Source organism: Sebastes umbrosus, chromosome 4, assembly GCF_015220745.1.
Source record: "Sebastes umbrosus isolate fSebUmb1 chromosome 4, fSebUmb1.pri, whole genome shotgun sequence".
Classification (NCBI taxonomy): Eukaryota; Metazoa; Chordata; class Actinopteri; order Perciformes; family Sebastidae; genus Sebastes; species Sebastes umbrosus.
In genome coordinates this window covers 23530519-23558448 of record NC_051272.1, presented here as the reverse complement: position 1 = coordinate 23558448, position 27930 = coordinate 23530519, and the positions used below count along the sequence as shown (strand labels likewise).

At 42.2% G+C, this 27930-nt stretch overlaps 1 protein-coding gene and 1 long non-coding RNA gene across 2 annotated transcripts in view; both read left to right on the top strand.

The window, feature by feature from the left end:
* The window catches only part of LOC119486577, a 341860-nt gene that overhangs the window by 176505 nt on the left and 137425 nt on the right, over positions 1–27930 (top strand). The gene's annotated exons all lie outside the window — the stretch shown is intronic.
* Positions 486–27661, top strand: pamr1 (peptidase domain containing associated with muscle regeneration 1). The gene is made up of 14 exons (XM_037766749.1): positions 486–787; positions 8285–8461; positions 9430–9555; positions 10109–10223; positions 13568–13785; positions 15176–15283; positions 17706–17876; positions 18048–18239; positions 18438–19103; positions 19185–19361; positions 22333–22399; positions 22582–22811; positions 25522–25895; positions 26622–27661. The coding sequence occupies exons 1-14, from the start codon at positions 634–636 to the stop codon at positions 27198–27200; spliced, it is 3354 nt and encodes a 1117-aa protein (XP_037622677.1). The 5' UTR covers positions 486–633; the 3' UTR covers positions 27201–27661.

Sequence of the window (27930 nt, the reverse complement as noted above, 5' to 3'; positions counted from 1 at the left end):
TACTGAATGTTATTTTTTATCACACACACACACTGCTCTCTAAGAGTACGCACAGCTGCTGTTGTCAATCTTAGCCACGTGTGAACTTGAATCACACTGACCTCAAGATTGTTTAGACATGAACACATAAGCAGTGAAACAGACATAAATCCTATCACCACATCATTGGTCTTTTGTCAGTGTGTCAGGCACATAGTGTAGAACATAAACTGGTTGTCAGCGGTTGTGCTTCACCTCAGTGTGTATGTGCATGTGTGTGAGTGTGTGTGCGTGTGTGTGTGTGTGTGTGTGTGTGTGTGTGTGTGTGTGACTCCATAATGAGTTAAGCATAACGGTGGAGCCTGCATTTATTCAAGACCAGTGACGTCGTCCTCCGAGCAGAGAGAGAGGGGAGTTTTTTGGGAGACCACTTGCAAGTGGAACTCCTTTTAGCGAGGCTGGGCTGTAACCTGAAGCCAAACGAGAAGCGAGACAGAGAGAGAAACTGAGAGAGAAAGAAAAGGAGGGAGAAAGAAAAAGAGAGAGAGAGAGAGAGAGAGGGAGAAATGGAGGGAGGGGGAGGGAAGGACTGAAGGGCCAAGAGAAGGTGATGTCAGCTGAGTTCAGAAAGTAAACAGAGTTCCAGACTGCAGCATGCTGTCTGCGGGACGGGGACTGCAGCTGGGGCAAACCCACGGGGGCACCCGCACAATCCCCTGGACTGGCATCTGTATCTCTTGGAAGGAGGGCTGGTTCCTCCTCATCTCCCTCTTCATCTCCTTACCTCAAGGGACAGCCTGGCCCTACGGTAAGAGACTGACTGGCAAAGACTTTCTCCTTCACTGCTTCTCTTTCTCTCCCCGTCTCTATTATTTTGGCACAGCACTCTTGGTTTATGTTCTTTGTTCTCAAAAAGCCGGCATCAGCAACTATCTCCATCAGCCTCTTCCCTGCTAAGCTTTAAGAGCACAACAGCGCTCAGCAAAGGCTTGTAAAAGAAGAGACAGTGATGTAGAAATCCAGCTTTTTTTCTTTTTTTTTTAAAGGAGGCTGCAAAGGAAAGCGACACTGACAAGTTTGTGCAATCTTTGACTTTACAACTCTTGTTTTGAAAGAATGAGGGATAATATTGTCCTTTATGTGGGTTTGTTTATTGTCCCATTAAAAAAAGACTACTCATTGCAGATGTTCTTTGTGTGAAATGAAAGTGAGAATTTTGTTTTTCTGCTCTTCTGTATAATAGAAGAAGTATAACAGTTGGATGTGGCCACACATTCCTTGAGGTAAAGTGAGGGCGGTTGGACTCCTGATGGGGGTGTTGAATCTTGGCACGCGTTCCCTTTTGTGTGAGAGCTTCCCTTTAAATGCTAAAGTCTGCGTCTCTGCCTGTTTACCTCTGGGTGACCACTTGAACTGGCAACAGGAAGACATGAGTCACGTTTGAGTCAATCACGCTGGCTGTGGTGATGTGTATACCATACAGTACACCGTCTCCAGGGCTCCTAACCAAACCTCTGCCCTCTGCCTGATTCCTCATCAACACGGTTACAAGGTGGTAAAATATGTAATGTTTGTGATTGTGGTGAAGGGATGGGCAGAGCTCAGCTGTGTTAAGCTTCAGTGACTAAGAGAGTTCTCTCTGGCAGATTCGCCTACTTATGTTGTTGTCAGCTGAGTCACTCTCGGCACGGCTTGTTTCATTTCCGTGCTTTATCAGCTGATGATTGGTGAGTTTTTGTTTTTTTCTGTTGAGCAATCTAAAATAGTTTCCTTTTCTTAAAGCAAAGCTGGTGTTTACATACAAATCCTGACTTTGTGGACGTCTGTTTACGTGTGTGTGTGTGTTGTGCATGTTTTGGTGTCCCTACTGAGGCATTTTTCATCTTCCTGTTTAGAATCCTCCTCCCACCTGATTCCAGAGAAGTGCTGTTGTTCTGGCACACTCTCTTTATAGTGTGTTTAGCTAAGGTCCACTGGGAAGTTGCCATGGCTACTGGAGGAAACAAAGACCAAGGCTAGCACATGTAAAAATCACATCGCATTGAAGAAAGAGAAATACTTGGCACAGAATATAAGTTATAAGAAGAAAAACAAAAGCCTCTGATTGGAATAGTGTCATATCAGACTCAAGAGTTCATTCCAAGTTGAAACGCTGAAAACAAATGTGCACATCCCAGACTCCTGTTTGACCTACATATTGGTGTGTGTGTGTGTTCATACCATTTCACCAAAGTGGGTAGTAGAGCAAGAGGATATTCCATCGGGTTTGTGGTTTCCTAGCGGAGGGAAGTTTATTTAAAGCAAATCTGCAGGATGACCACTGGGATCGGGCTACATTCAGATACGCAATGACCCGCAGAGCTCCCCTGGGAGTTTCCCCTGTTCCATGATAGCAAAAATCACTCCAACCTCAAAATACCAGACAGCTGCTGTGGGCAGTAGGCGAGGAGGAATTCGCACATACAGTACATGCACAGCACGTGCACTCACAGCTGTTATAAAAACAACTCTTTTTCCATGATACATCAGAGTAAAAGAAGCACCAATTTGTCAGGAGGAAACTATTCATTCACTGGATATACATATACTGTAACCTGTCATTCTCTTCACAGGGAACACATCCTGACATGAGTTCTCACTTAATTGTGGCAAGAAACAAGTATGACTTCATGATGTTGTGGCGAGCAGCATGGTCAAATAAAACTGATACTGTCTGCATTGCTAGATGCCACTAGGGGTAAGTGAGGAAATATGCTTTTTGGAATTTCGGTGAGCTGAACGTTAACGGAAAATATGACTATTCGAGAAGATTGATACCACTCACAGGCCAGAGTGATATCAATCGTCTCTTACTCTCGCCAAGAAAGCGAAGAAGCATATTTCCCAAAGTATTGAACTGCTACTTAGTCAAACCAGCAGAATAGAGATACTACGTGTCCAACATAGGTGACACAGCCACAGCATTGTGCTGCATTTGATAAGCAATTTGAACCCATCTTCTCACTGGGCTCCGCTATGACTGTCTCCACATTGTGAGTTAAAAATAGCTTAGCTATGATAGCCGTGTGTTGCAAGACAAGACTGATAAGATACAGTTTCTGGGAAGTGAGTAAGAAAAAGACAAACTGTAATAACTGGTTTAAAGGCCACAGAAAGCAATGTTCCCAGCTGCATTTCTTAAGACATTTTATATCAGATTAGAACTCAGTTATACAAGTTATTTGACACTCTGGAGGATGCACTTTGTGAACCTTGGCTAAAGTCGATGCTGATGCAGAATTACAGCAAATACTGACCTTGGGTTTTTATTTAGTACGGAGGATGTTGCTTCCAGAAAATGATGGCACAGTTTTCGGAGCTGACGCAGGCTTATGAGTCGCTTGTGAGGTCAAATTCAGCACCGGCAGCACATTTTGTGTGTATCCATGTATCAGTAATGCTGGTTTTCTATGGGTTGTGGAACAGTTATATGCATATATTGTATAAAACTGAACAATAACATGTACATTTTATCGTTTCTTGGCAGAAGTCAGGGGTTTGCTGTGGAGGTTAGCGAGCCAGCAGGGTCAGTAAAGTCAGACGCGAGGTCACGCAGGACTCGCGGGAATTTCCGTGACCACATCTTTTCTGCCCCCGGTAATAATGATGTCAGTGTCTGGATCCACATCAAAGACAAGCAGCTGGGACATGCCGGCTAACAACACGGTCCTGTGGAGCTTCTGATTGGGTGGGAGTGCTTTGTGACACACAGAGGTCTGAACCAGGCGTCTGTCATGATGCCCGACCGTGTTACTGCTATTTTTATTTCTATCGCTTCTTGACATGTCGAGGAGTACACAGGAGTTCAACATCTGGAATGGAAAAAAAGCAGAGACCACAGCAACATTAGACCAGAAGAGCCAAACAATACACTGCAGGACTGAGGGGGGGAAAAAACCTTTGTGATCTGCTGTTAAATTGTGTTTCTATGGCTCGGTGCCAGCGTCTTCTTTCACACACGCGATACTAGTTATGTGTGTGCTGGGGAAATATTTAGACACTATACCAAAACACATAAATATCAGACAGGTTGGATGGTATGGGTGCTAGTCTACACAGCCATGAGGCACAATGAGAAAGCAACCTTTGTTATAGGATGCACACCTGTTTATGGTATCTGTCTGACAACTGTCATCACTTCCAGTTTGTGATTAAATACACATTAGCCAGGGGCAAACAGCACAACCACAGTGTTGACTTAAATTACAGGCCTGGGAACATAATGATAAATGGAGTGACATTTTCATCTTCACATGCTTGCAAAACATACATTGTGTCCAAAAATAATTTCATTAAAGCCCAAACACTGAAGGCCAGCTCATACATGTACACAAACGCCCACTCGCTATAGGCTTACTCCTGTACACGTGCACTTCCACAGCTGTTCAGACCTTCCTAATTTTTACAAGGCAGTAAGCTTATCACCAACACGAGTAAATTGAAATTTGCCGGGACGCGAGCCAGAGAGAAGTTATGTAAAAATGATCTCAAGTGTTGTAAATCAGTAAACACCTATTAAGGAGAGGGGATAGCCTTCCAGAAAGAAATAATAAAGATGCATTCCGGCATGCGTCCAGCACTCGGGTAGAAACCCTCGGAGTCATGCTTCAGGGAAAAACATAACAGCCTTATCAACAGAGCTGGAGGTCAGCAAACTGAATCCGTTCACAGCAAAATAAACACTGAAAATGCTGCTGCCTGTGTTTATTTACCTCAAGGAGGAGCATTAAGAAAACAGCTAGTGGGAATCTGGAAACTAATCCTATCATGAATGCATGCTATTGCATGTCACTGTCTGAGAGGTGAGACAGAAGATGAATTTCCAACCCTATAGTTGACACATACAGATCTGTTCTTCTTCAGTGCACTGAGGGCAGTTACAACCACAGGATGTCAATTCTCTATCTGAGGACAAGACACACAGCAGTGACCCATGTAATGACATAACCAGACCAGCTCATAAAGTCTTTTTGACCCTTTCAGGTTTATGTCCCATAAATCAGATTTCACACAGTCTCTCCGGCCGGCGGCCGTCCTTTACAAACCTCAGCAAAGAAGCAAAAAAAGCTGTCCCATATGGTAGAGGAGCCAGTGTCAACACCTCTCAGTCCCCATGTGGTAGACATCACACCTTTTAAACACTGTTTTCATCCAGCACGGTTACTCATTGCAATTGGCGAGTGATGTGGTGGACGATAATGGCCTAAGTCCATCCTCTCTTGTTTGACAATTCCCAGCCTCTGATTTATGTAATCTGGGTCATACTGCAGTCATAACAACAGTCGTAGTTGTTGAGGTAAGGTAAGGTAACACTTTACAATAAGGGACACAAAAATGTGAGTAGTTAGCAGGGAACAAATGAAGAGCGAACTGCCAGTGAACCATTAGTTAATGAGTAGTCCTAATCAAATTGTATAGATTAGCTAATGATTAGTTAATTGAGAAACGATTGAGGAACAAATAAGCAACGACTTGATAATTGATGAATCATTAACACAAAACAGTAACGTAATGTTTAAGTAATCAGTAATTAAGTCGTTATTAGTTTTGTGGCGCTCAGCAGCTGATTCAGAGTACATCAGGAACAACTCATGAAAGTGTTCAGTATGATCAAGTCACATATATTCATGAACTAATCACTACTTAATGACTCATTAATATAGGATCTCCCAGTCTGTTCTCTAGTAACTCATCATTATCTACTATTTAGTCCTCCATCAGGAATTATTAGAGAAGTACTCATTAACAATTCCATATTTGTTCCTCTCTCGTTTTTCAATTAATCAATAATTAACTAATCATTAGCTAATCGATACAATCTGATTAGGAGTTACTCATTAACTAATGGTTCACTAGCAGTTAGTTCCTCATTTGTTCCCTGGTAACTACTCACATTTTTGTGTTCCTTATTGTAAAATGTAACCGTTGAAAATATCCAACTGCCTTTTTAATGCATGTGAGTGAAAGCAGACCAGAGTTTGGATCGACTCCTGGGCTACTGTAATCAAACAATTAGCAGCTTCAACAGGCTACATCATTTCTTCCAAATTCTGCATGATTTGTTAACAGGTGGTGGGGAGCACTCCTTCATATGTGAAAAAATATTGCATAAAGCCTTTTGTGGCTCCAGAGGGAGCTGCGCGAAATCTGATAAATTGCCTCAAGAGATGTCACTTGAGGCAATTTGAGACTACAAGTTTGAAAATGGAAAAAAAATAAAAGTCTGGTCGTGTGGAGTTACGAAGTAGTGAGTTTACCAGACCTCTGTGTAACCTGCTCCTCATCTCTGCTTGAGGCTAGTGGCTCGAGACACCACTAGAATAACACAACCGAATCCCTGACCGAACCTTTTTTGGTCAAGTTGCATTGTGGGTATTGAAGGTGCCAAGTTTTGACAAAGAGGAAGAATGTGTGGAATAAAATAGACGATATCTCTGGTTCTGCTGTATTGATTTTCATCTTATTTTTTAACTGCCCATCGTGAGTCTGACAATGTTATAGAGAGCAATGCTAAACTAGTGGAGTACTAATAAAAGCATGGGCTAGACTTTTTTAAAATTGATTTTACATAAATATATTGAGGAGAATAACAGACTGTGTTGCAGGTTGCTACTTGCTGTGCCATTGTCATAATGCATACAGTATACTTGACTCACAGTACGGTGCATAATCCCAGCTCTTTGCACAATGTCCTCTCCTTGTCTCAACAGACATCTCTCTGAACACGCAGACCATGCCCATGCCATGGATGTTTGTGGTTCTCACACGCATGGTCAAAAGAAATCCACAAGTATGACACTCTCAGCAGAAACTATGAGCTTTTCCTTTTTTGTCTCAGGGAGGCAAACCGCGCTAAACAGAACAAGACGATGCAAGAGCGTCAGTTATGATTAAAAGACAAAGCTCAGGCGTTGTATGTTTACGTTATATTTTACCACAAGAACACTGGCGGTTCGTGTGACAGCGTGGGCGTTGCGTAATGGACAGGCGTGTTTGGGCGCCATGGATCAAAAAAACATTTGCATGACATTAAATCATAGTCCTCAATCGCACGCCATGCCGCAAAGAGAGAGGACCGACCCCGTGTGGTGACTGGCTTGCTGAACACGCTTCACACAAATTCAGCTGAGCCCACGTTATCAAAACAATAAATAATGACCCTAGAAACTGACAGGGAATCATAAAACGGCTAAACGACAGCTTCATAAAGCACGAAATCCGTCCTCAAAAGAAACTCACATTCAAGTTGAACCAGTGTTATTGCACAACCTACTTTCTGTCTGATTAATGGTCAGTGTGTTTGTCATAGCTCACTGTGTCTGCTAGGAGAGCTGGCTGAGGAGAAGGCCAGATTGTGGTTCGACTGAGATACAATTTACGATATCATTAACGTGGAAGGGCAGCAGTGGACGACTCGCAGCATTCCTAGACATCTATGCTTCTCCTCTCCAGTTGACCGTCTGCAAACAACCGCTAAGAGATGAATCACGTCTGTTTTCGTGTACCTGTGTCGTCTTGGTTTCACAAAACTCATATGAACAACAAATAGGCTTAGTGTGCAGCTATGGCACTACAAATAAAAACGTGTGTGTTTTTAGGCGGGGGAGCATCAGGGAGAATAAATGGTTGGAGGGTTCAGGGAAGTTCTTATGATTGCAGGGCTGGGAGGAGGAGGGCACGTATAAAACGCTGCGCCAGCGTCGTGCCAAGTTTAAAGTGCAGCTTCTGTTAGTTCTCCATCCACATCTGCCACAAGAGAATTTCCACTTGTCTGTCTCAGCTTTTTAAATCCACTGTTACATAATAACCACTCTGGCACAAAAGGTCCTTGAATGGCTGGTTTCCAGTCCAATTAAACATTGCGTTTATTGGGTGAAAACTTTACAAAGAAGAAGCACTTTCTTATTAATTTGATTCTGTTTTGTGTCACAGTGACTCTTCCATTGTGGCCTGTTGTCTGATGTAATCTAGTATGAGAACACACAGAGGAACAGAGTGACTTGCGGTCTCTCTAAAAAAGGAGCTTCCAACCATATGGCAGTGGAAATAACCAGAGAGCCAGTGCAGAGCATAAACACTGAACTCACCAGAATCCTTCCACGGCTTCTCCTGACCATAACCCGTGTCTGCTCACATTTCCCCCACAAGGCCAATCATTACTTTTCTCCATGTTTGACTCATCTTCCTCTTCACATAATGATGCTTACAAAAACACATATTCCCTGCTTTGCTTGTTTGAGTGACCCTGACATGTTTTCTCATCTAGATTACAGGTATTTGTACAACCACTGCCCGGGCCCAGAGTGGAACGTGATGTGCAGAGGCTGCTGCGAGTACGACGTGATCCGCTGTAAATGTCCCATTCAGGGGAAGCCGGTGGGCTACGCGGTGCCCTGCTGCCGCAACGCCATCAACGAGTGTGACCCCTGCATTATCCATCCAGGTAGAAACCCCTGCAAGTATTTGAATGAGTGCTTCAATTATATGAGATGTTGCAAACTCTTAAAACGTTGACCAGAATAAAAAAGTTGGCATTCTCTTTGTAAAGTCTGCTGATTCCAGTCAGCCCATAAATCTCCATCTCCAAGTCTCTCTCTAATATTTGCAGTGCAGTTTTTGCAAATGATGTCGATCAACCGCACAGCTGTTTGCACTGTAGCGTTACAAACAATATGACAGAAAGCCTGGAAATATTTGTGTCGGATCTAATTTGTTTCTAGGTCAACTACAAGACCATTTTTCTTGTACTCAGAGATGAGCGTATCATTGTCTGTGTAAGAAATACAGGTGCGTGTATACGTGAGAATATAATCACTTGGGGATGTCTGCACACATGTGCATCCAAACTCTTGCTTTCTTCACGTTATTTTCCTATATGCCATGTTATGTTTCCTTCACAGCTTGAACGTACGCGTGTTTTCCTTTTAGGGGAAAAAAAAAAAAACAGCTGTTCTGAATTTAAGGGATACCTGTCTTGTAAATCACATTTTACTCTTAAACACAAAAATGTGTGAAGCCTCTGTGTGCATATACAGCCCATTTTTTTTGTTAAAATTCATACATGTATTTAGGTCAGATGTTGCTCTTCAGTCCCACGTGGACGGAGCGGTCTCTTAAGTGAAAATCCATCCTCCCATGAAGTCATTTCAGGGGGTTTTCTCCACATTTCTATTTCAGGAGGCACTAATATGTTTGTGTGCTCTGTTGTAGTTAAAGACATGCTTAATGAGTTTAGCATATTTAAAGGAAAACATTGCAGGGGTCAGATGAATGCGGGTGACACGGCTCACGCCGTTTGGGGAAAGTGTTCCAGATTCTGACAAACAATAATAACCCTTTTAAAAGACCTCGTCAGCCTGACTCTTTAATTACTTTACTGTAATTTTGTTTCTGTCTCTCTCTCTCTTTCAGGTTGCAGTATATTTGAGAACTGTAAGCGCTGTAACAATGGGACATGGGGCCCAAGGGATGACTTCTTCATTACTGGCAAATACTGCGCCGAGTGTCGGCCTGGCTGGTCCGGTGGAGATTGCATGAGTAAGTCTCATCATTCTCCCAATTAGCGGATCCTACGGGGCTTTGCTATAAATGTTTTTTTTTATTCTGTCAGTGAAATGAATACCATGTACATGTGTTCATTCCTTCCCTGCTGATTTATCCTCATCTGGGATAACTATGCCAGCTTGGAATGCTGCCATATTGCCCAGGAGGTTTTCCGTTAGGAGCTGAATGACAAGTCGGAGTCAACAATTGGGAATCCCATAAAACAATTTAATATGTAACATTTGGACACTGACTATGGCTTTCTCAATATGCAAATATTCTGCCAAGGCGCACAACAAACAGGCATTTAATTAAAAGCAGAACCTGGAAAGGCTGCTGAATGCCTTGTTGCCCCTGTGCATATTGTGTTTACGTTTCGTCATGTTGTGGCTTTGGAAACTCAAATGTAATTGCTTTCGGTTTGAACGGAAACCAAAGCAGCTGAATGTAGACCCTCAAAAATAACAATTAAGCTGTAATTAACTGCCACTGAAATTTAAAGAGCACCAACTTTCCAAAATACAACTCTTTCCCATGTGTTTTCCAGAGTGCGGAGGAGTGATCCGTAAACGGCAGGGCCACCTGGTGCTCGAGAGCTACCCCAACAATGCTCGCTGTGAGTGGACCATCCAGGTGGATCGTCCCTTTACTATAGAGCTCAGGTGAGACTATAAACCTTCTGCTACTAGAGTTGTTCAATGGTCCTCATTTACCTACCTGTGTCATCAGAGCACACCAGTTAGGTTACATCAGGAAGGTTAGTGATAATATTCACTGATAATAGTTGATTTTTTCTATCACAAAGCATGATGGGTAAAACTACAGGTTTGATACAATTTGAAACATAAAACTCATGATGTCAATGCTAACATGCTGACATATAGCAGGCATAATGTTTACCATGTTCACGATCTAGTGCTCGCACGCTAACATTACCATTAATCTGTACAGCTTAGGTTTATGGGAATGTCATAAGATTTCATCATAATACCAGACACAACTTGGACAAGTTAGAACTGGGGACTACAAAAGTCTGTAGGCTACAAACTATAGACTGTATATATAAGAAGTGGATGTAGTTACCGTGACGTCACCCATTCGGTTTGTTGACTGCCGTTTGAAGCATCAACGCTATGGTAGCGACCTGTCAATCACAAGGTAGCCACGCCCTAAAGCATCCCCTGCTTTATGGTCTATTTGACTCTAAATGGGACCATAATTTACTAAATGAACATCATGCTGTATTGAAGAAGACTTGAAACTAGCGATTGAGACCATAAACTCATGTTTATAATGTTTACTGAGGTAATAAATCAAGTGAGAAGTAGGGTAATTTTCTCATACACTTCTATAGAATCAGACTTCTTTTTGCAACCAGAGGAGTCGCCCCCTGCTGGCTATTAGAATGAATGCAAATTTAAGGCACTTCAGCATTGGCTTCACTTTTCAGACCCACTGGATCACAGCACTAAACAGTAGAGCTTAGGCTGATCATTAGGTCTCATCATAAACCAGACACAACTTGGACAAATTAAAATTGGGGACCAAAAATGTCTGAAGGCTATAAACTTTCATGGCAATCCAAAAGCTGTTGAGATATTTCAGTCTGGACCAAAGTGGTGGTCCGTGGCCAAGAATTACATGAAAAGATTCAACAGCAAAGTGCTTCTCAGAAATGGTGCACTAGTTCTCTTATTACTCTTAATAATCCACATACTTCCCTGTCAACAGTTTTCATTGGAACTACTTTCAAATGTAGAATCCCTCTAATGGAGAGGGTTACATAGCTGACAGGTGAACAAATAATAGCTGACGTGGATATACTGTAATGGCCGAAACTTACAAATAAATATGTGGCTGTTGGAAACAGAAGTATTTTGCAAACTTTTGTAGCAATAGAGTCTAAATCGCCTCAGTTTCATCCGGCATTACAGCATCACTTCTGGGCTCTTCATTGTCCATCTGTAGAAGTTATTAACGGCTGACCTGCTTAAGTCAAATTTCCACTCAGTTCAGATATTTCTGCAAGACGTATGTCCTGGACGGATGGCAAGTCTACAGCAAAGTTTGGAAATTACGACACCCTCTTTTTCTTTCAGGAAAGTTATTGCTTTTCAGTCCTGTGATAACTTTTTATTCCTGTCATTTTCTCCATTACGCATACAGCATTTTACAGGCGAGCATTCGTCCAGGGTTTTAGCAGAACAGAAGCTCCATACAGTTAGATTTAGGCTGTGCATGCCGTACATACGGAAATGGTTTGTTGCATTACATTCAACAACAACAGCATCAATATAGATATGACTAATATTTATATGTCATATTATATATATATACTTCTTAAATCCAACAAAACCCCTGAATTAAACAGAGCTGTTGTGCTCAGAGAAAAACTAATGGAAAGTTGTGTGTTGTGCCTGAGTGACTGGGGAATTAAGGTTTTCCTGTATTTCTTTAACTACCGTGACTCTCAGTATACACTCACATCACAGACAACATATTTAATGAATTACAACTGGCATTAATTGTTGGGAGATGCTGTGGGCTAACATTTAGCATCACTGTTTATCTTATTAGTCTATGCTTCCCTGACCCAAGGGTCTGTGATGATGAAGGGTAAAATTAGAAGATCTGGGAGTAAGCCAGTGCTTTGTATAAACTTCATCAGTCATTCATGTCCGTTCCAACGTTAGGCCGAGGAGATTACATCTGAAGTCACCGAGAAGGGGAAAGGAGACTCCTTTGTGTTTTTCCTAATCCAGCTGGCGTCCTCTCAATGTCACACTCTGACTGCAACTGAATCAAACAGCTCATGAATTGAAAGTGTATGTAAAGTTCCTCCTAACAGCTATTATACTCACGTAAATTCCCATTTTAAACAAGCCCTAGAGCCGCTCCTTCTGGATGTCCTGATGTTGTGTGATGTAGCACACAAAGTGTGTTTTGGAAACATTACCTAGAACTTCCATACCAATAATCACCAGTTGTACCGCTTGTTTTGGAAATAATGTTGTGCAATCAACATGTTTGTTCAGCATTCATGGATATATTTCATAGCCATTTAATAGCTGCTGATCTGAAATAACGAGATCCTAAATTAGACTGGGATGGGTTTGCTATTTATCAGCAGTACTTATTGCTAATTATATAAATGTTGTGGCATTTATATGTGTACTTAAAAATGCTGAATAGGCACATAATTACTGTTAGAAGATAAACATTTAATATAAGGGTGAAAAATTCTTAAGATGTCTCTAAAATCCGCCAAAGCCACAAAACCAATGATAGGCTTTGGTTTCTTGATGTGCTGTTTAATTGTTGCTGCCAAGTGTCAGCAATTACTGTGCTTTATCTCAAATATTTAATCTTAGCTCATATATATATATTGGTACAAAGTTGGTGCATACAGTAATAATGTGGTCTTACTTAGATACTTTTTTTAGTTATGATCTCAGCTTACTCCTTTCCTTTCATTTTTTACTGCCACGTACAACTTCTCTCCCTTAAATCTTGGTTGCATTAAAAAAAACTATAAAACATAAATTTATATCTTTAACTGCTGTGGTACCTGCTTAAAATGGAACTCATTTCACACACCATTAATAGCAGTAAGCTATGTAATAGTGGGGCAAATCACCTTTAATGTATTGAGTAGCTATGATTACTGTTCATTAGTTGTTTCCTGGCTGAAGTTTTTAAAGCTTTGGTTCCATGATGCCAGCTGGTGTGGCGCTTCCAGGGAACACAGGTGCTCTCATAATCCAGGGTAACACAGATATAGCAGAAACACAACACAAACTTTGCTTCATGTCACCATCATATCCATAAAACGTGTCAAGGTAACAGTAAATATAATGTCCAATAAGGGATAGTTTAGTTTTGTAACATTTTATTTTGAAAATCTTCTTAAAAACCGTTTTAGCAATATGTTAATGTTTCTTCATCAGACACTTACTGCTTTCTGTTTTTTTTTTTGTTTTTTTTACACTCATCCTCTTACGAACAGGTTCATGATGGTGAGTCTAGAGTTCGAACATTCTTGTCGTTATGACTACGTGGAGGTCCGAGATGGCGACAGCATCAACTCGCGTGTTATCGCTCGAGTCTGTGGAAACAACAGACCGGCCCCGGTGCACAGCTCTGGCAACAGTCTGCACATCCTCTTTGTGTCTGATGGCTACAAGAATTTTGACGGATTCTTCGCAACTTTCCAGGAGAACTCGGGTAGGTTAAATACCAGTGTCATTTAATGACAATAACAAAAGAACTACTACCACTATTTATATTTATGTACTATTAATAATCTACTTCTATACTTTGACAGCCGATTAGACTGTTATCAGGTAATTAAATGGGACGTTATCAGTGGCCTCATAGATGTGGGTCAGTAGGGCCCTGCTTCACCCACTAGTAGCTTTTGTCATCTATTCACATGGTAGATCACCGAAAGAAGGAATAAAAGACAGCGACCTCTGGTGACCGTAGTGATTATGACACGAGCGTATAGCGTAGTATAGACAGCGTGAAACATGGAGAGGTGGGGGGGCAATGGTTCAAAAAACACAGGACTTTCACCCAGGAGACTGGGGTTTGCATCCCATGAGAAACCAACAACATATAGTTGTCTTTTTGTTCACAAGTGTGAAGTTTCACTTTTGAAACATATTATTTTAAACCAAAGCACAATCTTTAACCCTAAACTCAACTAAAGAAGTTGTAGTTTTGTTGCCTAAACCTATACAATTTGTTTTGTTTGTGTTCAAAACGTGACATTTCTCACAGTTTTCGTTTTCGAACGTGTTGCTTTAAGTTTAGCTTTTACTTTCAAAATGTAGTAGGTGTAGTAGGCCCCTACTGACCCAAATCTATGATGCTTATAGCGAGCGATAACGCACATTTAATGGCCCAATAACAGTTGAATTGGGTGCACATTTGAGGACCATTTGTGTGATAAAGCATTCCCCACCCTAAATCCTAACCCCTTATTCTAAGGGTAATTTAAACCGTACACCCAAAACCAAGTCCTAAAAGTCCCAATAACAGCACCCAACTGTCTGTCCGTGCTTTATAGACAATAAATAATAAGTCATTTGTAAAGTCAGACTCAATGAACAAAAGGGGCTCTTTAGAGTAATGGGCCACAACAAATGTAAACAAGAAAGAAGTTTCCAAGGAAGTCACAGTCCAAGTGTGTAATAAAAAGGCTTTAACAGTGCGTGACTGACACCTACACGTTTCAGAAAAACCTTCATAACAGCCCAATGAGAAAGTCAGGACTGACCAAAATGTCTTCTCTTTCCAGAAATGTCCTCATTCTCAAGGTCTAAAAGTGCAGACGCACACACTCACAGATGCATACGTTACCAGCGGCTAAGCCAGATCTAGTAAAAGTAAACAGAGGCTTTCTGTGTGGAAATGCCCACACACGTTTAGAAATGGAAAGTAAAGATGACATTTAAATGGTACCAGCTTCGAATAGGAATCCCTTGATGTAGCTCGGTGTGGGAGCCATTCCTTTTGGCACACGGATTGCATCGTTATACTGCAAATAAATACAACATTTCTTCTCTTCTCATCTCTCGTACCCTAATGTCACACACTTGTGTGTTTACAGCTTGCAGCTCTTCTCCTTGCCTACATGATGGGACTTGTATCCTGGACACCTCTTACACTTACCACTGTGCCTGTCTGGCTGGCTACACAGGCAGGAGGTGTGAAAATGGTGAGTCTGTAACATAACTGAAGCCTCTGTAGTGTGATCACGCTTGAAAAATGCTGATATTTCATGGTTTTCTGGGGGAATATGGTAGTGAGGAAAGAAAAATGCCGACAAGTTGTAATCACAGGAAAGGATAAATCAGTCTCATTCTGTAGGCATGACTTGAATTTTCCATCTCCCCAGGCATCTGAAAGACGTGTCTTACTGTATTGACGCATACGTTATTTTTGTAATTTTCATATGAAATCAGACACACCTAGTTACAACAAAATTAGCAAGAATTGACCTCTTCCTGAAAGCATTTTCCTTTCTCTTTTTTTTTGCTGTTGTTGCTGCCATGAGGCAGGCGGTGAATCACTGTCACATGGGAGATGTCTGTGGTTTGGACTTGGTTCAGGCCAGCTGCCTTCTCCATCCGTGTAGTCCCAGCTATAGCTTTGGCCAGTCAGCAGTTCAACAGTTATGCTGCAAATCCAAATGACCATCTAAAAAACATATTTGCATTAAATTAAGCAGCACGGAACCAACTAATGGTGGACAGATTAAGAAATGGAAGAATCAAAGATGAGGAGAAGAGAAAAATACTGTGTTTTTTTGGGGGGTGTTTATGTTTTTGGTAATGTCAGCAAACCATATGCCACCTTAAATCTGTCCGGCCATTTGCAGTTATTTACAACATACTGGTAGAGCCACTCCACTCATGATGTGAGGTACTGCTCAATCAGGGTGTGGTTGGCCTACAAGGGTCTGTTATTTATGGGTGTCTGGACCCTAACTTGTGTTTTTATATCCAATACACCTCCCTTAAGATCCTGCAGAAACAGGCCTCCTGAACCCCACTCACTTTTTTCTCGTGGTGACATTTTCAAGGCTGAATACGAGTCTATAAAACGAATGGTGAAACAATTCTACTTCTATGACGCGAGCCAGCTTTTCCACCCGTAAAAAAAAAAAGACAGGAGTTTCCTTCCACACAGTGTGCATTCATCTGTATTCCCATGAGGAATCCTCAGCTGTTAATTTTAAATGGATGAGAGCTGGAATAACGCTAATGTCTGACATTTTGTAGAGGAAAACGTCGTCTACATTTCTGCCTGGAGAATTTTAAGTACGAACCTGACATAAGCAGCCGTATTTTATGTCTTCAATAATCAACCTGTCATCTGTTGTAAGCCTGAGCTAAAACTCATTCTGTATGAGAGAGCCTTGACACATTATTGTAGAAACTCGAGATAGGAAATAATTTATTTTCCTTTCTCTCTCTGGCACGGTTTAATCTATTCTTGAGTCTAATCTGTTTTGGAGTGCAGTGTTGAGCATAGTTTCCGAGGCATTAACGAAAGGAATGATGATTTACTTACAGTGTGAGTCGTTATGCGTCGTATGTTTGCATTCCACCCCAATAACTCATCTCGTTATGTCTGTGGACAAAATCTGATGTGGAAGAGGGATCATTTAAATGCAATACAACGACGCCCACAGCACGCCAGGATGCTTTGACTTAAAAAAAATATATTCAAAGGAGGTCAACTACAGTTTAATTTTCCTCTTTTGGCTGGTAAAGAGCATACTCCATCCCCTAAGGGACTTCACATTGAAAATGGCATAATGCAAAACGCCCAGATTATAGGGAGGGTTCCTTAGTTTGGAGCAATAAAACTGCAGACAGTGCATTTCATGGATTGGACCCAAGCTAAAGTCCAAAACACAGAAAACCTCCTAAGGCATCATCTCACAGTGTGAACATGTGTGTTTGGGTTTGTGTGAGCTCAGTTGTGGGCGGCGCAGTCCGGTACCACAGCATTTTGCGTGCACATATGTAGTTTGCCTGTAAAATAGAAACTCAATACTGTATTATTCACAAAGAAAATGCACAACACAAAATACCAAAAGAATTATAATTTCCCCTTTTATGACATGGATACTTTTATTTTGCAGTAGGTTGTCACACAACACACAGTATCCCACATTACCAATCTCTGCTACTCCGCTTCATAAAATCCACTTTTACAACACTGGAAAATTAAACAGTTTGACTAAAGCTATTTTATTGCATCTATTTACAAGCCATGCGCGAAAGTCTTACTGTGTACTTTACCAAGACGGGTGAAATTACTCATTAATGAGCCTCTGAGGTAGCAGGCTATGCTTTTTAAAGCTCCGGATATTTGTAAATGAAGAGTAATGAGTCCAAGAGCTGCGATTTCTGTTTATGTGCTACCTGTTTGACCTGCAAAACAACTGAAGGTCTATTTGTGTGGTCTTTTACAGCCGGGAAGCGCAATAAACTGATGTTTGAGGAATGCTAGAAATGCCTCCTAAATCCCCTATATACGCCTCAGTTTGGAAGATGCAGCATTCAGTTAAGGAAAATAAGACAACCTGTGTTCATGAATAAAACGTGCATGCCTGTATTTCCACTCAGTGGTGGGATGCCACAGGCCTCCAGTGCCCCACCATGGATCCACAGAGGGTTTGTTTCATCACTCGGGGGCACGCATCGCTTTCAGTTGTGACCGTGGCTTCGAGCTGCGGGGGTTTCGTACCGCCATCTGCCTGAGTGACGGCACCTGGAGTGCGCCTGCCCCAGAGTGCGGTAAGATAATGATGGGAAAAGTTTTCTGTCATTTTGAGATCTGGTAAAGTCATATGTTTGTTATTTGCTTGGGTCTGGATGCCATACATACTGCCCCAGAGATGGTGCAGATTGCGGGAAAAGGACGATTTGCAGCATTTAAAAGCTTGACTTTCCCTTTCATGTCTCCAGCGCCAGTGGAAGGAGTCTGCACTTTACCACCCAAGCCAACCCACGGGGACCACTTCTTGGTTTATGGACCCAATGATGTCCTCATTGCTCTACAGTACCTGTGCTACCAGCCCTTTGAGCTCAGCGGGAGCTTCCAGAGAGCATGCCTCCTTAACAACACCTGGAGCGGGACTCCTCCTGTTTGCACCCAAGGTCAGACAGAGTGTCTTAAATAATGGGGATTAGAACTGAAACGGAAGAGTCAGTGCAAAGAGTACAAAAGTACAAACAGAAAATGAGTCAGTGCCAAGAGCCATTCCGCATGACAAGCCAACTTTGAACAAAAAGATTTACAATCAGCTGCTGACTGACAATTCTGTAATGATCTTTCTTTATGTTCTGTGTCCACAGTGAATAACACTCTCACTGAGAAAACTGTGTCTGAGGGTGGGAATGAAGGAGAGCTAGAGGAGAGAAATACTGGGTCAGAGAAACCTACCGGAGGCAGCAAAGATAAAGTGGATAGTGAAGGCCCAGACAACAGCCTGAATACAGTTGAAAAGAAAGAACCCGAGGTCGGAAAGCCTCCTGAGAGAAAAGAAGGCAGCCCAGACACAAACTTGGAAACAGATATCACAGAAATAGTTGTGATAAAAGACAAAGGGCAAGAAGAGAAGGAAAGAAAAGAGGAGCAGGTGAACGGAAAAAAAGATGCAAACAAAGTCGGCCCTAATGACACCAAGGTGAGGACGGTCATCATAGACGAGGGTGAAAACACAGTGGAGATATTTGAAGTGGAAATGACAAAGAACAACACAGTTATACGGGATACAAAGGACACACAGAGAGAAAATAATACCATAGGTTCCCCAGACCCAGGGAGGAAAACCCTTCCCAGTAGAGTCAACATTACACAGTACACCATGTACAGAGCGGGAGGAGAGGAAAAACCAAAGGAAAAACCAACAACTGAAGAGGACAAGACAGAGAAAGGTTCTGCTGAGAAAACAAAGGAGGAGTTGGAGAGGGAGGAGAAAGAAAAAGAAAAGGAGAAAGAAGTCAACCAAAGCTTCAGCGGTAAGAGAAAAAAAAAAAAAAAATGAAAATCCTCCCCTTGTTGTTGGTCTTCACCTTCATCTGTCTGCTCCCCTCCTGCAGAGAGAAGCTGCCCTCCTCTCTCTCGCCTCTACCACGGATACTACGAGCTGCTGCCCGGGGCGCAGCCTCAAACAGTGGAGTTCTTCTGTAACCAATCATATGCTATCAGTGGTAATGCCCGACGCACCTGCCAGCCAAATGGTACCTGGAGTGGCCAGCAACCCCTCTGTGTCAGAGGTACTCCCATCAGTTTGGTCACTTTGTTTTTATACTTTGTTTAATTACAGATGACATTTCTGTAGGCATGTACGTACAGCATTTTGTCTGATGGTTAAAGGTATAGTTTGGGTGTTTTTTGAAGTGGGGTTGTATAAGGTACTTATCCATAGTAGGTGTATTATCTACAGTAGATGACGATCGGCACGCCCCCAGCATGAAGAAACAGACAAGAGTACCAGCACCGGAGCAAAGCAATACAGTGCTGTGGATGGGGACTGCAGAAAAAAATATTTTAGCCACCTAAAAGAAAGACCCACCTAAAAAAATTGATATCCGTTAAAGTGTACGCTATATTTAGAATATTTTCCAACAGCGAACCAAAACCGAAAATGAAATGTATCTATACTGTTTTTGTCATCTGAGCGTGCTGGCTTTGGAGAGAGCACAGATAAGGCTCACTTTCAGTTCAGTTCCCTGCCAGAAAGGAGAAGGAAAGGGCTGTCTGATGGCAAGATAAGGCAGTGAAAATATTCTAAATATAGCGTACACTTAAAGGTACTATGTGTAACAATTTACCTGTAGTAATTGCTTGTATTGACAATGCGTGAACTGAATGTAATGTAACTTAAAAGTCCTCAACTTTCTCGGTTGCCAATAACAGCCTGTGGACTGATTTCTATGTAAACGACTCGGGACGATTTTGCTTCGCAACGTTAGCTGATGAAGTAATTTGCAAATGGCAAGCTAGTTAGTATCATGGAGATTGGACATTAAAGATAGTAACAGTGATATGTGATTGTAATGTAACGTCACGTCACTGTTTTGGCCGATGCCCAGGATGATCACTCACACCTACGGAGTGCGAACAACAGGATGCTGACTGCAGTCCACTTAACGGCCACCGGTGTCATTAATAACAAGGATATTCTGAAAGTTACATATAAACAGATATAAATTCTTTTAGGTGAGCCTTTCTTTGTGGTTGCTAAAATACATTTTTTCTGCTGTCCCCGTCCACAGCACTATATTGCTTTGCTCCGGTGTCAGTACTCTTGTCGGTTTCTCCAAGCTGGGTGTGTGCCGACCCTCATCTACTGCAGTTAATACACATACTATGAATAAGGACCTCATACAAGCCCACTTCAAAACACCCCAACTATCCATCTAATGCATTGATAAATAGTTACCACCTCCTAATAAGGTATAACATCTAAGTTTTTTTCAGTACAAACATTCAGTACTCAGTGTTTTATTAGAAAATTAGTTATTCATTAATAAGATGTCATGAGTTTCTCACTTTATATAAGGCCATCAGACATGTAGATATAAAGGCTAGTAAGTAAAGGGTTCTAAAATTCTAAACAAATGCTAACGTTAAATGCTAATGGGTATAGGATGATTGCAGTACAATAATCCATAAAGTCTGGAGTTTTAAATGTTAATTAGCTCTTAATAGATTTTGGTCCGAATGCTCTTCAGCTCTTTGCCAAAATGTAAGTGGTCAGATTGTCTGTGGCTCGACTTTCCTCATGAATTCAAGAGCTATGGTGTCACAGACCAGACCCGCATGGCCATGACAAAAGAGGGAGATGCATACAATCCAAGCCAATTTAATTATTTATTGATTTAAAGAAAACACAAGAGGAAAACTTAAACTGACAGTAGCATGTGGAACCACTAAGTTCAGCAGTATAAGTGAGTGCATGAGTGGAAAAAGGGTGTAAGTGCAATGTTTTATGGTGCAGCAACACCAAATCAAATGGGTGTCTCAGGGAAGAGGGGGAAACCAGTAACTGAGCTCCAGCTGGGCTTTTTATAAGGTGTTGTCAGTGTTGCTGATGAACCCAGGTGCTGCCATTTCACTGATGACCCTCTGCCACGCCCGTCTCCGAGACCTGCAGGGACAAACCAAGTAACAGGCAGACAGGGCGGAGAAGGTCGTCACACTAGGAATATACAGAAGTCAAAGTTTTTCTTTTCAACCTGGTTGGATAGTTTGACATTTTGGAAAAAGACTGAAACAGGACAAAACAGCTAGTCTGGCTCTAAAGCTCAAATTGTTGTTTTTTTCCCCTCAGTTTCTGTACGGACTAAACAAAAAATATATAACGAGTTAATTGGTGAGCTTTAGATGGGCTGGTAGGCAGATTTTGCTTCGAACAGAGCCAGGCTAGCTGTTTCCCCCAGTTTCCAGTCGTTATGCTAAGCTGAGCTAACTGACTCATGTTTAACCGACAGACATGAGAGTAGTGTTAGTATTCTCATCTGGCCTAGAAAGCGAATAAGTGTATTCCCCAAAATATCGAACTTTTCCTTTAAAGATATGGGGATGCCAATTTATTTTGGAAGCATTGTTTGTAATAATTTTTAAAAATTATTTTTACACCCCGACAGCAATCAATAGGCCCCCTGTGATTGCAAGGCAAACACAGGTGTAATTAATAACCATATTAATTATGGCCCTGATCCATTTAGATGGGCCAGGGCCCTGGTATTGTGCATGCTGGCTCACTGCAAAGGACGTGATACACTAAGTAGAATGGGACCATAATTCATTTCATCAATTACACCTGTATACCTGGCTGCTGTGAAAAGGGCCTATAAATCAAATGCTCTGACAAAAAAAAGAAAAGAAAAATACTGTATCTGTGGCGGTCCCAGGTCTGTAATAAGCCCGCTCAATCATTTCATTCTGCCTGAATAAAATGATTGGATGGCCTACTTGCCTGCCTGTGTACACTCTGCTTGTTAATTGGGCCAACTCAACATTACTTAACTTCTAATACCCTCATAAAGTATATGATATATCCCCACGGTCCAGTCAGTGAGTCACTGTTCCAGCTACAGTAGCTCCATTCAAATCACAGCTGATGTTGATGGCACTTTGGTGTGTGTATTGCATGTGTAATGTGTGTATTGCATGTGTTATGTGTGTATTGCATGTGTTATGTGTGTGTATGTGTGTTCATAAATGTGTGTTTATTTGCAGCATGCCGGGAGCCCAAAGTGTCAGAGCTGGTTAGACAAAGAGTTCTGCCACCGCAAGCAACATCCAGGTATGTTTATTACCAGCGCTTTATGTTACATAACGTACATACATAAGCACTGTATATTATTATGCTATTTAGTGTCTGAAAAATTAAGTCATACAGTACATTTTTCTGCACTCACATCCAAAAACATTTACTCAACCTAAAGGGTATGTCTGCATACCCTTGGCCTCCTGTTCTCCCCTCAGAAAGACACCTGTGCACAAGCTGTACTCCTCTGGGTTTGGCCGACAGTTCCAGTTTGACGGACCAACTAAAGGTCCCCCAGTGCTTTCCCAGTTGCCCCAGGGCTTCCACCATCTTTACGCCCATATAGAGTACGAATGTGCCTCTCCCTTCTACCAACACTCTGGCAGTTCTCGCCGCACTTGCTTGAAGACTGGGAAATGGAGCGGGCGCCATGTGTCTTGTTCGCCAGGTGAGGGCAGCAGAGCACTACTATAGTTGTCTGGAAACACTCTCACAGAACACACACACACTGACAAAGATTTTAATACAGTGATTTACACCCACATACAAAATTACGATGTGGTCACTCAGACACACATTTATCTAATGAAGCAATATTAACAGTCCAATATGGGCACATGCAGCAGCACATTTGTCAAATATTACCTCTAAATGCTGACATTGAACAATACACTGTCAGCATCTTCGCCCATCGCATAGGCCAGCTGTAGTCCTCTCCTCACCACTCAGTGTAACTTCCCTAAGCTACTAAGATCAAAAGCCAATAGCTGACATTTACAGCTGAGCTGTGAGATAGATGCAATCAGCATCTTTGATTAAACAAGGCGCCGTCCAGGACCTAATTGAATGGACAACCTACACACACAACAGTCCCTCCACTTTCTTCATCGGCAGCAGCAACAACAGTTTATGTAAAAGCATTAGGGCTGTTAATCAATTAAAAATACTTAATCGCGATCAATCGCATGATTGTCCATAGTTAATCGTGATTAATCGCAAATTAATTACACATTTTTTAATCTGTTCCAACTGTACGTTAGCCTAAAGGGAGATTTGTCAAGTATTTAATACTCTTATCAACATAGGAGTGGGCAAATATGCTTGATTTATGCAAATGTATGTATATACACTCACTGGCCACTTTATTAGGTACACCTGTGCAATCTATTGCAATTCAATGCAACAGCTCTGCCATAAATTCTTACCTTTTGTTGACATTGTCAGAAATCTGTTTATTATTGAGCTTGTAGTTTGCAGTGGAGTTGTACTGGACTACATTGTATTAAGAGGTGTTATTAACTAATGAGGGCTGCCCCTATCTTAGTAGATTAGACGACTAATCGTCAGTCGTTTTGGTCTTAGTCGACTGAGATTTCTTTAGTCGATTAGTCGTTTTTTGTGCTTTTTTCATGCAGAATGACTTGTTTCCAAGAAACTTATGAGCACATCTCTGGCGAACACAAGATTTTAAGTGTGTGATTCTTTGTGGAGAAACTCAGTCTTACTGATCTCTCGATTAATTTAATCGATCAGTTGAAAAATAATTTCTTTGGTCGAGGACAGCCCTATATGAGGGGGGGGCAGAATATTGGAAAAACCTCTCAACATAATGCAGTCCAACACCACCACTATTTATGACCTCAGTGCTAAACATGTGATTGAATTAACACCTCTATGACAGTGAAAAAAACTAAACATTATAGGTATCATAAAAGTTAACTTTATGGCAGGATTGTAGCCTACTAGATTGTACAGGTGTACCTAATAAAGTGGCCACTGAGTGAATATATTATTGTAAATCAGTTAACACCACAAAACAATGACAAATATTGTCCAGAAACCCTAACAGGTACATTTAGCATAAGAAATATGCTCAAATCATAACATGGTAATCTCAAGCTCAACAGGCAACAACAGCTGTCAGTGTGTCAGTGTGCTGACTTGACTATGACTTGCCCAAAACTGCATGTGATTATCATAAAGTGGGCATGTCTGTAAAGGGGAGACTCGTGGGTACCCAGAGAACCCATTTTCATTCACATATCTTGAGGTCAGAGGTCAAGGGACACCTTTAAAAAATGGCCATGCCAGTTTTTCCTCACCAAGATTTAGTGTAAGCTAGTATGAAATGGTTGGTACCAATGGATTCCTTAGTTTTTTTTAGTTTCATATGATGCCAGTATCTTCACTCTAGCTTTAAAACTGAGCCCGCTACAACCTCCGAAAGATCGAATACAAATTTGCGTTAACGAGTCATCGCATTAACTTTGACAGCCCTAAAAAAGCATACATATACAGAAGATGGGACTGCTTTGTTGCAGTGTAGATCCAGTCATACTTTACCTACCCATTAATGTAATAACGTTGCTAAGGAGACTTCTTCCACACAGAGTGGTCCACTTTCGCCTTCAGACTTAGTCATCTTAAAATAGTTCTTAATTTCCTTCAGAGTGGAAGGAAAACACACTCGGCCAGCCACTTCAATCACTATTTGCTGTGTGCTCTTCGTGGACAGCCTGCCTTAATACCAACCTGGAATGGTGTTGGGTCTGTGAGCTGTGTTTACCTTTAATAAAATTGGTCCACACATCTATAACAATGTCAACAAACCCTGGAGGTGGATTCATTTCACCATATTGTGGAACAATGTAGCAAAAGCAGCTCGGAAGTAAAAAAAAAATGTATAAAGTCTGTTTATTTATTACTTGGTTGATGATAACGGGAATAAGATGTTTGAATCTACCATAGTGAATTTTATGAACATGTTGTAGAGGGTAGGTAAAACAGATATCCATCTACAGTATGTTTAAGGACTATGTGGAGATTTTATTGCTATATGATTTGATTGCACTAAGGCTTCTCTAACTCATGAAAGAAGTCTTCATGCAATGAATCTAACTGTTAGGAGTTCTCACATTTAACAAGTTTGTGTCTTTTTGAGTATTTAATATGTATAGTATCTATGTTACTGCTTTGCACGTTTGAAATAAAAGCCCTCAGAATGGAAAGACAAATCAAAGACAGTCCCACAGCACTTAGTGTTGACACAGTCTTCAATGTGAGTCTAATTTTTCTCCTGTATTCCTTTACCATCCCTTCCTCTTGATTGTGGTCTTCTCCTCTCTGGTCCTCTCATCCCGTCACCTCCTCTTTGGCAGTGTGTGGGAAGCATCCAACCTTTGACACAGAGAGGCCGGCGGAGGCTCACTGGCCTTGGCTGGCAGCCATCTACCGCCGCTCCACCAACGGAGCCGCGACCAAGGTGACCAAAGTGACCAAGGCAGACAGCCAGGCAGCAGGGCCCCTGAGGGGGGACGTTTTTGCAGCAGAAACTGGCAGCCATGATCAGGCTCCTGACTGGCAGCTGGTGTGCAGCGGGGCTCTGGTGAACCAAAAGAGGGTGGTGGTGGCGGCCCACTGTGTGACGGAGCTGGGGAAGGTGTATCCTCTGGACGCAGCCGAGATCAAGGTGGTGGTGGGGAAGCAGTACCGTGACGACAGCAGGGATAGTAAAGGTCTTCAAGACCTGAAGGTAAGCTGTAGGAGATCTTGCCATTTAAAGGGACTGTTTGTAACTTTTTACACGTATAAATCTACCGGGTCGGTGTCCCATGCATGCTCGCATGTGGCTACGCTGTTCAGGCTGCTCCTCTGCCTGCTTGTCTTCACTCACACAACGTGCGCGTTCTCGCTCCACCTCACAAGCATGCGCGCAAACTACACACTGCAGAAGAGTTAGTTTAGGTCTGAGAATATCTAGTGAATGGACGTTTGTGCAGAAATAACTGCTGCAGCTCCTCCAGACCAACAAAGGTTTCTTGTGAAGTGACGGGGCTCCGCAGCGAGAAACGTTATCGTCTCCGACCGGGTGCCGGTGTCTCCCCTGTTCACTCCGGCTGCGGTTGGAGACGATAACGTTACTCGCTGCGGAGCCCCACTGCTTCAGCCTCCGGAAAAGCCAACACTAGGATCAGCATTGATTTATGGAGAGACCTCTGTCTGGTCAGCTAACATTACTGCCAAGCAGGTGAAATATAGTGATATTGTGGTTTTAGCTGACGTGTGTCGCCTCACTGTGTTGAGCGATGTTCGTTCATGTCTATATAGAGCGAGCAAGTGTGAGCCAGACGCTCACTTTCGTTGACTTAATGGCCACAGGTGTCGCTGTTAACACGCATTTCTGAAAGTTACAAATATTCCCTTTAATGATCACTATTAACCAAACTTGCACAGTAAGTCCATCCTTTTTCTCCTTTAGGTGGCCTCCGTTGCTGTTCATCCAAACTACGACCCCCATATTCTCGACTCTGATATAGCCGTGGTCAAGCTACTGGACAAAGCGAGGATCGGGGTGAAGGTCCTGCCCATCTGCCTCTCACACAGCCAGGGAGAAGAAGAGGTGATCTCTGGGAAAGGGCTTGTGACAGGCTGGTCTCCGCTGCCCGATTCAAATTTAGGTCCCGATGAGAAGGTGAGGGTTGGGCTCGTTCACCTCGCCGACGTAGTGCCCTGTGAGCAGCAGTATGCTCGTAACGGTGTGCCAGTCAGCGTCACGGACAATATGCTCTGTGCCAGCCATAAGCCCGACTATGAGCCCTCTAACATATGTCCCTCTGACACGGGGGGAATCCTCGTCCTCCCTGCCCTCACCGAGAAGCAAGCCAGCGACGACCAGAAGGCCTCTCTCCGCGTAACACAGGCGGAGAGCAAAGGGCTGTGGAGGCTCCTGGGACTGGTGAGCTTTGGCTACGACCAAGGGGAGTGCGATCCTGACCTCTACACAGTCTACACACGTGTAGCCAACTTCAAAGACTGGATAGAGAGCAATATGAAATGAAAAAATCCTGCTGTCTGACTCAACTTGTTCCTTCTATGCTTCTAAAATATTTAAATGGCTTCACATCTTACAGTCCTCTTCGTCTGTTTTTCAGTCTATTTCATCCTCTCTCATCTTTTTTTTCTTCATGAACAAGGGCATTTTCTCACTCAAAGCAGAAGCACTGGACAACACTGGACAACACAGTGCTCTAACTGAAGGGGGTGCTAACACATTAGATGTGCTGGGCATCATCAGAAAAACTTCAGTGTTCAGGTTTCCTCCGCCTGAGGTTACAGACTTGAAAATGACCAGAAAACCATTTCACGCCTCTGGCTGACGATGGTTTGTATTGTACTCATTGGTATGTATATATATGTTGTAATGTACTGAATTATTCTATCAATTCATATGACGCAAAGAGATGTACATATTGTATTGAAAGACATTTTTAATTAAAGAAAATGTGGGGGCGTGGTAAAGCTTGTCTGAGTGTGATTACTTTTCTTATCATAAAAACTCAGCATGTATGCATGAACAAATATATTCCTCTGACTCATTACTGTCGTCATATTGAGATGATGTGAAGAGAAACACCTTATAATTGCTCTTTGAGGCACACAGTGGGCTTTGCGCTGTGAGGCAACTGAATCCAGGTCAGAGCAGCACCATTTTCACAACCATAAACGGAGCACGTTACTCACAGATCAATTCCCTTTTCTGTGGTCAAATTAAATCAATTACTTCCATT

Coding starts and splice junctions, on each gene's coding strand:
- pamr1 (XM_037766749.1), top strand. CDS start 634: ATGCTGTCTGCGGGACGGGGACTGCAGCTGGGGCAAACCCACGGGGGC. Junction 788..8,284: donor AGGGACAGCCTGGCCCTACG/GTAAGAGACTGA, acceptor TTTCTCATCTAG/ATTACAGGTATTTGTACAAC. Junction 8,462..9,429: donor CCCCTGCATTATCCATCCAG/GTAGAAACCCCT, acceptor TCTCTCTTTCAG/GTTGCAGTATATTTGAGAAC.